Source organism: Pseudozyma flocculosa (genome assembly GCF_000417875.1).
Source record: "Pseudozyma flocculosa PF-1 unplaced genomic scaffold scaffold00010, whole genome shotgun sequence".
NCBI lineage: Eukaryota > Fungi > Basidiomycota > Ustilaginomycetes > Ustilaginales > Ustilaginaceae > Pseudozyma > Pseudozyma flocculosa.
In genome coordinates, this window is record NW_006920878.1 from 862634 (window position 1) to 874263 (window position 11630).

Sequence of the window (11630 nt, forward strand, 5' to 3'; positions counted from 1 at the left end):
CACGGCCAAGAGGACGGCCGGAGCGGCTCTCTACGCCGCTATGGCTGCTCAAGCACACCCAGGTGAGGATGGGGATGTAAGACGAGCAGCTCAGCCCGTCCCCCGTCCGAGAACGCAAGCAGGCCTGCTGACCGACCCCACCCTCTCCCCTTCCCCGCATCGCATCGCATCGCATCTTCGTGCCCCGGCCCGGCCCGGCCCGACGGACCGCAGAGCATCGCGACGACAGCGACGGCGATTGCCATCCTGCACCTGCGCACGGCGCACGTCGTCTACTACACGGGCGCCATCCTGGCGACGAGCTTCACGGCAAAGGGGCTCAAGCGGCTCATCAAGCAGCCGCGCCCCGTCGGGTCCAGGGTGAAGAAGACGAGCGGGATGCCGTCGACGCACAGCGCCTCGGTCTCGTTTATGGGCAGCTACCTCGTCCTCGTCCTCGCCCTCGCCCCGTCCTCCTCCTCCTCCTCGACTCCAACAAGCGGTATGGGTGCGGCGACGATGGTAGGGCTGGGAGCGCTGTGCATCGGCCTTCCCGTTGCCGTCATGTGGTCCCGCGTCAGGCTGGGCGTTCATACACCCGCCCAGACGGTCGCTGGTGCGGCGCTCGGGGTGGTCAAGGCCCTGTTCTGGTTCACGCTGTGGTACGGCTCTGACCAGGTCTGGCGGCGAGGAGCCTCGGCTGTCGATGCTCGAGATGCGAGCGGCGGTGTTGGGCGGCTGTGGACGCAGGGACTGGCGACCCACGTCGGCCTACCCGTCGATGCCTTTGTTGGGCGCTGCGAGGCGAGGCTGCTAGGAACACCCGGCGGGCGGTACCGGTAGCTTGAATCGTGAATGGACGTCGGAAGAGACCTTTGATGTCGACGGGCGGGCGGTCGTGTGTCGGTCAGCGATGGGCGGGTCTTCTGTGTACGGTGGCCAACGAACGGGACATGCATGATTGGAAGCGAGAGGCCCGGCGCCGGATAAGTACCACGTTGACCATGCGGGGCCGAGCAGGTCATGCTCCAGCATCGAGCGAGGGAGGAGCGGGGCGTTCCTGGTCGGGCGGTGGCGCGGCCGCGAGAGGCGAAGCAAGCGATCGGCAGGCGGCAGGAAGGCACGTTTACATCGAATTGCTCGTCCCCAAGGCTGGAGTCCGAAGATGGGTCAACGGCTGTAGGTACCAGGCCTGGAAAGAGTAGATCAGGTCGAGCTGCAGTGCAGATGGCCTCGCCGGATGGCTGATGGCGGATGGATGGATCTCATCGTCCGTGGGGGGTTTGATCCCCCACGTGCGAGGGTGGCAAAGATGAGAAGGAGAGGAGAGGCGAGGCGGCGGCGACAGCGAAAAGGGTGGCTAGGTGGTGCCGGCGGGTCAAACGATGCCGCGGCCCAGATCCGCCGCCCGCCATGCCTGGTTCGGCAAGGCGCAGCGCGGCATCTTTGTGGCGAGGCCTGCTCGAGCCGCCGGTGACTTTCTCGTCGTCGTCCTTCCCTTGCCGGTCGTCCGACGGCCCAACCGACGACGCCGGGACGTCCACGCCGTCGAGGGCAACGTACGACGATACCGAAACTGCCTCTGCCCGTGTGGTTCGGATAGCGCCCGCTGGCCCACCCGCCCCACCAGGCTGGCACGTTGTCCAACGAAATGGATCCACCCGCCGGCTCTCCCCCCGCTCTGCCTGGGGCATCGGCCGACGCACGGGGCCTCGCCCACGACCACGAGGCAGACGTCTGGCTGAGCAGCAAGCAAGCAGCTGGCTGGGAGACTCCTCGACGCTGGTCGGGGGCAGTCGAGTGACGGGTACCGGTGCCGGCACGCGACCTTGGCCCGCCGACACCCACCTCGCATGGTCCTGTCCATCCTGGCCTCGTACGTCTGCCTGTCTGCCTGTGTGGAGCGACGACGAGTGGCATCGCACTCTGTCCGAGGCCTTCGGCTCGGTCCGCGCTCGGAGAGGGTCCCGCCGGTGCACTACTCGCCGTATGTGGACGCCTTGCTTTGCTTGCCCACCGACCCCTTCTCGCTAGAGTCTGTGTTGGTCCGCTTGCTGGCTGCCCTGACTGGCTGCCGTCGTCGGCTCTTCCGCTACGCCGTCGTTGGCTCCGGCTGGGCGCACGTGTGACCTTGCTTGCGGCTGAGCCAAGAGGATCAGCTACAGAGGGCGTGCCGGTCGGTCCTTGCTGGCGGTACCTAGCACGCCTAGCCTGTGCCTGCCCGAGGCCTTGATGCCGCCACCCGTCGCATCGGGTACACTACTACTGCTCTAATTCCCGTCTCTCGAGCATGACCGAGGCTATTGAGCCGAACAGCAGCCGTATAAGATGCGCTGCCCTACATGCCCTCACATCCCCGACGCCGCGCCCACCGTCGACGCCCTCCCCGTTTTCCCTTTCCCCTTGCCCTTGGCCTCGCCGTCATGTCCCAGGTCGCCCACCTCGACCGTCTACCCGCCTCCGCCGAGATCCAAGCAGACGCCGAGCACGAGCACGACACCAAGCTCAGCGCCTCGTCGAGCTCGACGCCGTCCCAGGAAAATGACGCGTCCAAGCCCGAACACCAGGCCACCGCCACCGCCACCGCCCCTGCACCGCCCTCGGCCAGCCGCTGGATGGTCGTAGCGGCCGGTGCAGCCCTCATCGCAGACGGCTACCACAACAACCTCATGACCATGGCCAACTCGCTTTTCAAGATCCGCTACGGCGCCAAAGAGTACAACTCGGACGTCTCGACGCGCATCTCCAACGCCCTCCTCGTCGGCGCCGTCCTGGGCCAGCTGAGCGTCGGCGTCATCTGCGACCGTCTGGGTAGAAAGACGGCCGTCACCGCCACCACGCTCCTCCTCGTCGTCGGCGCCATCTTCGCCACCGCCGCAACCCCGGTCCACGGAAGCCTCTCGGCCCTCTTCTGGTGGCTCACGGTCGCACGCGGCGCAATCGGCGTCGGGGTCGGCGGCGAGTACCCGGCCTCGTCGACGTCGGCCAGCGAGGCTGCAAACGAGCGCTTCAAGCCCCAGAGCAGATCCAGGGTCTTTATCCTTGTCACCAACCTGCTCCTCTCGCTCGGCGGGCCGTTTGCCGTCAGCGTGTTTCTCATCGTCCTCAGCGCGTCCGGCTACAGCTACCACCCCGGCCCAGGCGTGCCCCCCGCCACCCCAGACGACATGCGCAGGCTCGACATCATCTGGAGGGTCTGCTTCGGATTCGGATGCCTGCCCCCACTCATCATTTTCGCCTTCCGCTGGCGAATGCTCAACTCAAACCTCTACCGAAAAAACGCCATCCGCAAGCGCGTCCCCTACCTCCTCGCCATCAAGCGGTATTGGCCTCGTCTTCTAGGGACCGCCGGTGTGTGGCTTGTCTACGATGCTGTGATTTTCCCGAATAGCGTCTTCTCCTCGACGTTGATCGCCTCAATCATCCCGGGAGCAAGTCTGAAGGAGCTCGCAGAGTGGCAACTCTTACTGGGGGTGATCGCGTTGCCGGGCGTTTTTCTGGGCGCCTACCTCATCCGATACATCGGATCGCGGTGGCTCCTCATCCTCGGCTTCAGCGGCTACCTTCTCATCGGACTCATCATCGGCTGCGCCTTCGACAAGATCATCGCGATCGCGCCGCTCTTCGTCATCCTCTACGGCCTACTCGCGTCGTTCGGCAACCTGGGACCGGGCAACGTATGCGGTCTGGTGGCCGCCGAATCGTACCCCTCTGCACTGCGGGGTACATTCTACGGCTTCAGCGCGGCCGTCGGCAAGACGGGAGCCGCGCTGGGCACCCAGGCCTTCCGACCGATCCAGGACCACCTGGGCAAGAGGTACACGTTTATCGTCGCGGCGGCGTGCGGCGTCGTGGGCGTCTTGCTCGCCTTCTTTTTCGTGCCGGATACGACCAAGCTCGACCTGGCCGTCGAGGACGAGCTCTGGAACCAGTACCTGCGCGACAACGGGTGGGAGGGCGAGATGGGTGACGGCTCGCTCCCGCTCGAGGGAAGCGAGGAAAAGGGCAAGATGTAACTGGACGCGTCTCGCAGCGCCGGGCACCGCCGGGTTCCGACCGAGGCACGGGTCGTGGCACAAGGATGTTGACGAGCGACGAAGGATGTCATGCCATATCACGTTGCACGGTACACGATGGCGAGCCAGCGACGGTCTGGCTGTGCACGAGGTGGGCCGATGTACGGCGCGACGTTTGGCCTCCTGGTTACGGGCCCAGCTAATCCTACAGCTGTGTGCATCTCGGCCAACGTGCAAGCAGGCTACAGAGAGTGTGGACAAGCGATGCCATTCCCTTCTGCCGGCAGGGACCTCCTTTCAATTCTGCAACGTCGGGCTAGACGGCTGCATCACCACCGCCGCCGCCGACGAGGCAGCCCGCTCCTGGACGGTCTGCATGACGAGCCTCATCTGGCCTCGAAACTCATCCTGGGCCTTCATCCAGTCGACGAGGGTCGAGTTGACGGCGAGTACGGCCTCCTTGACGCGTTCGGTGTCGTCTTCGAGCCGCGTGATCCTCTGGTCCTGGATCTGGATGCGTCGGTCGCGCAGCCGCTCGATGGCGAGGCTCGCGCGGTGCTCGCGCTGCCTCGATGCCTCGCGCCGCTTCTCGCTGTCCTTGACAAAGGCGCACAGCCCCTCCATGTCGCAAGACGCCTTGAGGAGCGTGTCCAGCATCCGTTGCGTTGCCGGATCCACCCCGTCTTCGTCGTCGGAGGGGTACGAACGTCTCAGCGGCGCAGAAGAGAGTCGCGAGATGCCGCTCTGCGATATCGACGCCGCTTCCTCGTCATCGACGGCGTCGACGTCGCGCAAGGAAGCGGCAGCAGCGATGGCGGTGGCGGCGGCGGCGGCGGGTGCGAGCGCGTGTGCCGATTGGATCCACTGCGTGATCCGCTTCTTCCTCTCACGCTCGCGACGCCGCAGCGTCTCTTGCGCCTCGACACGGTCCTGCATCTCGACGAGGTGGCACGCGACCTGAAAGGCGCTCTCGCTGTCGAACAAGTCTGTGCCGGCGCCGCCTTCGTCGTCGTCGTCTTTGTCGTCGCAGTCGTCGAGGTTCTCGGCCTTGCGCTTCGTGCCCGCCCCCTCGCGTCGTCGTGTGCCGCCATCCTCGTTCCGACCGCGGGCCGGAGGGATCACGTCCAGACGCTCGCTCCACTCGTCATCGTGGCCGTAAGAGTCGTCGTCGAGCGAGTCGTCGGTATAGTCGCCGTTGCTGAGTCGCTTAGCCATGCGTCTAGCCACCGACTCCCGTTCCTCGTCGTCGTCAACGTCATCGTAGTCGTCGTCGAGACCTGGGAAGTCGTCGGTGCCGGCGTAGTCGCCGCTGCTGAGCCCTTTACGCATGCCCGTCGTGCTGCTCACTTCCAACGTTGCCGACTCGGACGCCCGGGGATCGGCGCCCGTTGCTGCCACTGCGTCGCTTCGAGCGGCGATGGCGATGGCGGCGGGCACGGGAGGGTCGAGGATCGCTGCCTGGTGGTTGCTGCAATGACCTCCTGGAGTCGGTTGTTCGACACCACCCTCCCCTCTTTTCTGGTCAGTCGATCTCTCCGCTTTCATTGCACCAGCAGGCTCTTTTCCTGCTCCCCGCGTAGGATGATGGTAACCGGACATCGGCAATCTCCCGCAGTGGGGATAGAGTGGATGGACGAAGGATGCGATGGCTTCTAGATGGGCCAGATATCACTGGTCAAGGACGAGAGAGACAGGTGCGACGAGGGATGGTGGATGGCGGCGGTGGTGGTGGTGGTGAAAGAGCATGGTGCAGCTAGATCGCGCACGACTGATCGGCCAGAGTGCGACGAACCGTACCCTGCCCTGCGCTGCCCTGGGGCCCACCTGACCTGACCATCTCGATCTCGGGTTGGGATGGAGGTGGTTTGCGAAACGTCTCGCAGCCCGAGTTGGTCGCGAGTGCACTCGGCCTGTCAAGACGCGTCGCCGCCGAACTCGGTCTCGGACTCGCACTCGCCCGCACCCTGAGGATTCGACTTTTTGGCTGGCTTGCACGAGCCACGGTAGGGCGCACGGCCGGCCTTGCTCGTACACCCACCCGTTCGCCCGACCAGCATGCTGCTACTTCAGTCCATCGTCGACGAGGATAGGCTGGGCAAGGCGAGTTAGCAGCCTAGATCCGCAGTCGGGATAGACCTTTCGCAACCCAGCTGGGGTGGGTTTCCAGGTCGAAACCCCAGGGGGTTGATTCGATCCGTGGGGGGCACTTTTTGACCAAACCCATTGTGGGCCGCAGGTACTTCGTGCCGCCGGCCAGACAGCGCATGGTGGCTACCTCGGCCCGCAGCCGCCAGATCGACAGGACAGACTCCACGGCACCATCTTTGGTCGGCTGGCCTGCCGGCAGCCAGGTAAGTTGAGTAGTAGAACGAGCGCGCCCTGAGACCTGTGGCCAGGCCGGACCGCCGAGAAGAGGCTGCCTGCCAAGCCGGTCGTCGACTCAAGAAGACGAAAGCACGCGCGCCGTTCGACAGATTGTGCCTGCTCAGCTGCCCTGCCCCTAGGCGGCCACAGCGCTGCTAGCCTTGCCAACCCCCGGATGGCCGTATAAGAGTTAGAAATGTCCATGGCTGGGCGGAGCGGTGCGCTGCCGGCCGGGTCGCGCCGCTGGGGCGCGAACTAGATACAAGTGGTGAGACCATAACATTGTCGTCGTCGTCATCGTCTTTGGCGCCGTCGTGTCGCTGCGGCGCACAGGGCGAACGCTGTCAAGTGTCCGTATATCGAGCTGGTCCTGGTCCTGGTGCAGGCACCGGGGAAGGGGCTGGAGGTTGTGCCGCTGCAAGGTAGCGGGCCGAAGGCAGGCCTCGCTCACGCCAGCTGGCGCATCACCATGCCGTAGCCGGAAGCGACCATCACGGCGGTGGTCGCGATCAGGCCGAGGATGGCCGGGTGGATCGTCTTGAGCGATGGTGCTCCGCTGCATGCCGCACAGATCCAGCCGCCTGGGAGGTGGGGAACCGGGGCAAAAGCGAGGGCGAGCGACGAGGCGGGGTGGAATCAAGGTGGAACAGCGGGATCAGCGCGGTGTTCAGACTGGACACGACATGGGGCGCCCAGGGCGAGCGGCACTCACTCGCTAGCGGCGTGTAGGCCTGCGGGTTGTACAGGGCAAAAGTGACGCGGGTGTTGGGCGCCATGAGACCGGGCGAGGCGCCGACGCCGAGGCCGCGCTCGTCAAAGATCTGGAGGCGGTAGGTGGCCTGGACGAGCTGCGGGAGCGAAGGGTTGGCGGCGGCGCTCATGCTGTAGTCGTACGGGCTCCAGACGACGCTGGTCGCCGTGCCCGGCAGATCCGTCGGCCCGATCTGGTACGTGTAAGCGTTGTCGGAGCAGTAGGCCTGGACGGTGAGGCGCGAGGGGTACTGGATGACCGAGGTAAAGTTCCACGCAAAGGTGACCGAGACGCCGCTGGCGATCTTGTAGTAGGAGGCGTCGGCCGTCTGGACGGGGTTGGTGATGGTGATGCCTCCCGCGGCGGCCGACGAGGGGATGGTGACAGAGGGAGAGGCCGACGTGCTGCCGCTGCCGGACGCGGGGGCGTTGGAGCCTGATGCGGATGCGGAGCCCGAGGCGGCAGGCTGTTGGGCCGACCCAGAGGCGGCCGGCTGGGCATTGGTTGCGCTCTGTCCGGCGGTGACAGACGGCGGGTCGGCGGCCTGCGCAGACGAGAAGAGCGCCGCGCAGAGGAATGCGATCAAGAGGGGAATGACGCGGTTCATGATGTGCATAGCAAGGGGGATCGGTGGGGCGAGCGAGTGTGGGGTGGAGCAGAGAGGGCGACCCGGCCAGAGCGTGTGGGTCGAGGGCAGTCGACGGATACGGCTCTGCTAAAAGCGCGATCTGCCAACGAAGGCGGAGATATCTCTCTGCTTGAAGAAAACGGAGGTTTGCTTGTGGGCTAGACGGAGCGGTCGATATGCGCGGTGTTCGGGGCCGACGATGGCGCTGCGTGGACGTGTAACGTGCGGCGTTGGAGGCAGTGTATCAAGTCGGAAGGGCGCAGGGCGGAACGAAGCGATGCGGGCGGCCGAGGGAGCAGGACGAGCGACGACGAGAAGGTGGTGGCGAGGAGTAAAGTCGGAAGCGGCCGATGTGGTGGTGGTGGCAGCAGTGGCAGCGATGGTGGTGGTGGGCCGAAGAGGGCGAAGGGGGGCTCGCATGCACGCGGGCCCACGCCCCCCTTCCTCTGGCTCGAGGAGCGAGGGTCCCAGCTTGGCCCTGGCCTCGATTGGCCCCTGCCAGACGCCCACTCGTCAGCCGGCGCTCTCGAAATTTCAGATTCGAGGCGAGGCGGCCTTCCCTGGCCTGGCCTGGCTGGCACCGCTGTTCCGAGGCGCGCGCCTCTGCATTCCAAACCAGAGGCAGGGTCCCCCCTCGCCTTCTTGCGTGGCCTGCCTAGCAAATAAAGCGATTTTGTATTGCGGCCGCCCCGCTCGGATACAAACGTCGAGGGCCGGGCGCGGGATTCATATTGCGCCTCGACTACGCCCAACCCTCACCCTCCCCCCCGCCCCAGCCTGGGCCTGGTCGCTGTGGCCAAGCCTCTCTTGCCACCCACCGTCGGTCGTCCTCCGTCTGTCCGCATCCTTGCCACCGTCCTGGAAGACACCCGCGACCTCGCAACATGTCGGGTGCGTCGAGCGCGCCATCTGCCGTCGATTCGAGCAGATCGATGTTCCGCACGCGCGATGAGCGGCGACCTCGCGCTAGACTCTCCCTCAGGCATGGCAGACGGTCTCAACGTGTAGCGATGCGGGTGAATCGATCTCGATTCGAGAATAGGATAGGTTCGATCGGATCACGGAGCATCCGAGGGTGTCGCTAGGAGAACCTGGCCCGGCGAACATCACCAGGAAAAGCATCTCCTGACGCCTGACGTCCGCGGGGCCGTGACTGAGCGAGCCTTTCAGAGCCTCAGATGGCCCAGCATCTCCTCCAGGATACGCTGCTGACGACGAAGGATGCTCCGATCGGTAGTCTGAGCCCCCGTGGCGGCAACGGTGCCCTCGTCGGACAGATCGGGATACCAAACGGTGGGCTGCACCCTCGCCCTGTTGATGGCTGCGGCGAGCACAGGCACGCCCTTGGTGGCCCAGATCCTCCGGGCGTCCGGCACGCTCTCGACGACGTGCTTGAGGAGCGGGTCGTCAAAGGGGAGCTGCATGAGCTCCGACAGGCTCTCGGCCCTCGCCAGCCGCTCCGGGACGTCGCGCATGTACCCGTTGTACACGGCAGGCGTCACGCGGGGCGATAGCGATCCATCCTCGGACAGGCCCAGCGACTCGGCCAGTGCCTTGCGGTACGCCCGGTAGAGATCCAGCCGGTGCCGGACGACGACGCTCTGCGCCAGGTTGTCGGACCTGTGCGGCGATTCGAGCAGCGTGTTGAGATCGTACCGGCGTCGGCTCCCGGTGTAGATCGTGTCGCCCCGCCTCATGCCGGACGCACGAGCGGGCGTGGGAGGAAACTCTGGCTCCGCATGTGGGCGCGGCGAGGCTGAGAGATTGGCGAGGAGTAGGTTCGAGGTTCGTGATGCGGGAGGGGGGGGGGGGGGGGAGCGAGCGTCAGCTAGTGTCGGCGTCGGGCGGCACCACCGCATGGTCAGGTAAGGCGGGTGGGCAGAGTGCTCACTTTCTTCGAGCTCCTCGGGATTGTGCTGACGACGAACGATGAAAGGGAGTTGCTGTCCGATTTCGCCGTCGACGGCAGCGTGAACAGCGACGGCCATCGACAAAGCGAGGCCGACAAGAGCAAGAAGCCAGCGGTTGAGGACCATCTTGATGTCGTGGTGCGAATGAGGGACGGGGGATGATGAGGAAAATACCATTAAAGGAGCGGATGGTGGTAGCTCAAAGGGGCGCCGCATCGCCAGGCCCACGTCCCCGGGCTTGCCTTTCCTCGTCGTCCCCTGGCGTACTGACTCCCTCTCGCAGCTGCGGCCAATCAAAAGGCACCCCGGCTTCGAAGCTGCAAGGTCGCCACCGGGCTCAGCCCCGAGGCTTCTTCCAGGCCTTCATACGGCACCAAATCGCGACCAGCCAGGCGGGTGTACCGAGGGACCGGTCCTGTGTGTGCTCAACAAGAGCGAGGCGGTCATTTGAATGCTCGAGACAGAGGGACGCGCGGGGCGCGTGGATAAAAGTACAGGTGGGGACCGAGAGAGAGTGTGCGGGACGGGGCAGAGGATGGGGTCGGTCTGGGTGGCATGCAGGGTTGGGTCTTGATGCGGGACGAGTGACGGAGCCTGATCTGAGCTCGCAGTAGTCGACTAAAGCTCGAATAGCTTGGCATTCATATTCTGCCAGGACCGTTGCGGGGCCGAGCGGCGAGAGAAGCGGGTGCAGAGGAAGGCGAGGGAGGAGAGGGTTCAGCCTGCCTGCAGCCCGAGCACGACACCAGACTTCGACCTGGCGGCGCCGACTCACCAATCTGCAGAGGCGAGCTAGCAGACCACCGAGCTGGACGTTGGTCGACACGCCCTCGAGGACCTTTATGTGGGTCCAGCCAATTTCGCGGATAAAGTCGAGCTTTACGGCCTCGGAGAGGGAGTCGAGGGTCTTTGCGACGCGGAAGAGGGTGGTGACGATGTCGACGGCCGAGTAGCCCTTTGACCAGATCTCGTCGAGCCTGTCCATGGCGGCGTCGATGTCGGCGGCGCGGCAGGATTCGAGGATGGCGCGGACGAGGTGCGGGTGGGGCTGGTCGCACACCTTGAAGACGTTTTCCTGGTTGACGAAGCCGAGGCCCGTGTAGGTCGACTGGAGGTTGTTGATGGCCTGGCGCATGTCGCCCTCGGTGGTGAAGATGATGGCGGCCAGCCCTTCGTCGTTGTACTCTACTCCCTCCATTTCGCAGATTTCCAGAAGGCGCTTGAGGATCTCTTCGTCGCGCACTTTGGCGAAGCGGAGGATGGCGCAGCGCGACTGGATGGGTTCGATGATCTTGCTCGACTGGTTGCACGCGAACGCGAAGCGGGTGGTGGACGAGTAGATCTCCATGGTGCGCCTGAGGGCCTGCTGCGCGCCGGGCGTCATGCTGTCTGCCTCGTCGAGGATGATGATCTTGTGCCTTCCGGGGGGCAGGCTGACCTTTTTCTGTGCAAACGTCTTGATCTTGTTGCGGACGACGTCGATGCCGCGCTCGTCGGAGGCGTTGAGCTCGAGCACGCCCTCGCGGTAGGCGTCGCCGAGGAGGGCGTGGGCGAGGCAGTGGACCGACGTCGTCTTTCCGATGCCGGGCAGGCCCGAGATGAGGAGGTGCGGGCAGTTGCCGTCGTGCTGGATGGCCTTGAGGCGCTCGATGGTGGCGCGGTTGCCGACGACGTCGTCGAGGCGCTGCGGGCGGTACTTTTCCACCCACGGCAGCTCGTAGGACGTCGCAGCCGCTGCGTCGGTGGTGGTGGTGGTGGTGGTGGCCGCCTTTGAGGATGCGGCGGTGGCCGAGCTGGCACCCGCCGCTGTCGCTGTTGTTGTGGGTGAGGTCGTCATGCTGAGAGCGGCGAGGGAAGGGCCCGAGGTCGAGCACGGTTGGGCGAGAGGATGGAAGCGGTGGGGCGGGTCGAGGTGGTGAGGGTAGCCGTCGAGAGGCCGAGGCGAGAGTCGGCGAGGGGAGCAAAGGCAGGCAGGCAGGCAG

The 11630-nt window shown here is 65.3% G+C and overlaps 6 protein-coding genes across 6 annotated transcripts; 2 read left to right on the forward strand and 4 right to left on the reverse strand.

Annotated features, from left to right (window-relative positions):
* Positions 1-40: 40 nt before the first annotated feature.
* PFL1_03496 (uncharacterized protein) lies at positions 41-822 on the forward strand (the record flags this gene model as incomplete). Its single annotated transcript, XM_007881013.1, has 2 exons — positions 41-76; positions 214-822. The coding sequence occupies 2 exons, from the start codon at positions 41-43 to the stop codon at positions 820-822; spliced, it is 645 nt and encodes a 214-aa protein (XP_007879204.1).
* Positions 823-2321: 1499 nt separating this feature from the next.
* On the forward strand, positions 2322-3995 carry PFL1_03497 (uncharacterized protein; the record flags this gene model as incomplete). The annotated part of the gene is made up of 1 exon (XM_007881014.1): positions 2322-3995. One exon carries the CDS (start codon positions 2322-2324, stop codon positions 3993-3995), a length of 1674 nt encoding a protein of 557 aa, XP_007879205.1.
* Positions 3996-4292: 297 nt separating this feature from the next.
* Positions 4293-5594, reverse strand: PFL1_03498 (uncharacterized protein; the record flags this gene model as incomplete). Its single annotated transcript, XM_007881015.1, has 1 exon — positions 4293-5594. The coding sequence occupies one exon, from the start codon at positions 5592-5594 to the stop codon at positions 4293-4295; it is 1302 nt and encodes a 433-aa protein (XP_007879206.1).
* A 1212-nt stretch (positions 5595-6806) lies between these two features.
* On the reverse strand, positions 6807-7726 carry PFL1_03499 (uncharacterized protein; the record flags this gene model as incomplete). Its single annotated transcript, XM_007881016.1, has 2 exons — positions 6807-6940; positions 7072-7726. The coding sequence occupies 2 exons, from the start codon at positions 7724-7726 to the stop codon at positions 6807-6809; spliced, it is 789 nt and encodes a 262-aa protein (XP_007879207.1).
* A 1178-nt stretch (positions 7727-8904) lies between these two features.
* PFL1_03500 (uncharacterized protein) lies at positions 8905-9726 on the reverse strand (the record flags this gene model as incomplete). Its single annotated transcript, XM_007881017.1, has 2 exons — positions 8905-9494; positions 9630-9726. The coding sequence occupies 2 exons, from the start codon at positions 9724-9726 to the stop codon at positions 8905-8907; spliced, it is 687 nt and encodes a 228-aa protein (XP_007879208.1).
* Positions 9727-10266: 540 nt separating this feature from the next.
* Positions 10267-11485, reverse strand: PFL1_03501 (uncharacterized protein; the record flags this gene model as incomplete). Its single annotated transcript, XM_007881018.1, has 2 exons — positions 10267-10296; positions 10424-11485. The coding sequence occupies 2 exons, from the start codon at positions 11483-11485 to the stop codon at positions 10267-10269; spliced, it is 1092 nt and encodes a 363-aa protein (XP_007879209.1).
* Positions 11486-11630: the final 145 nt, after the last annotated feature.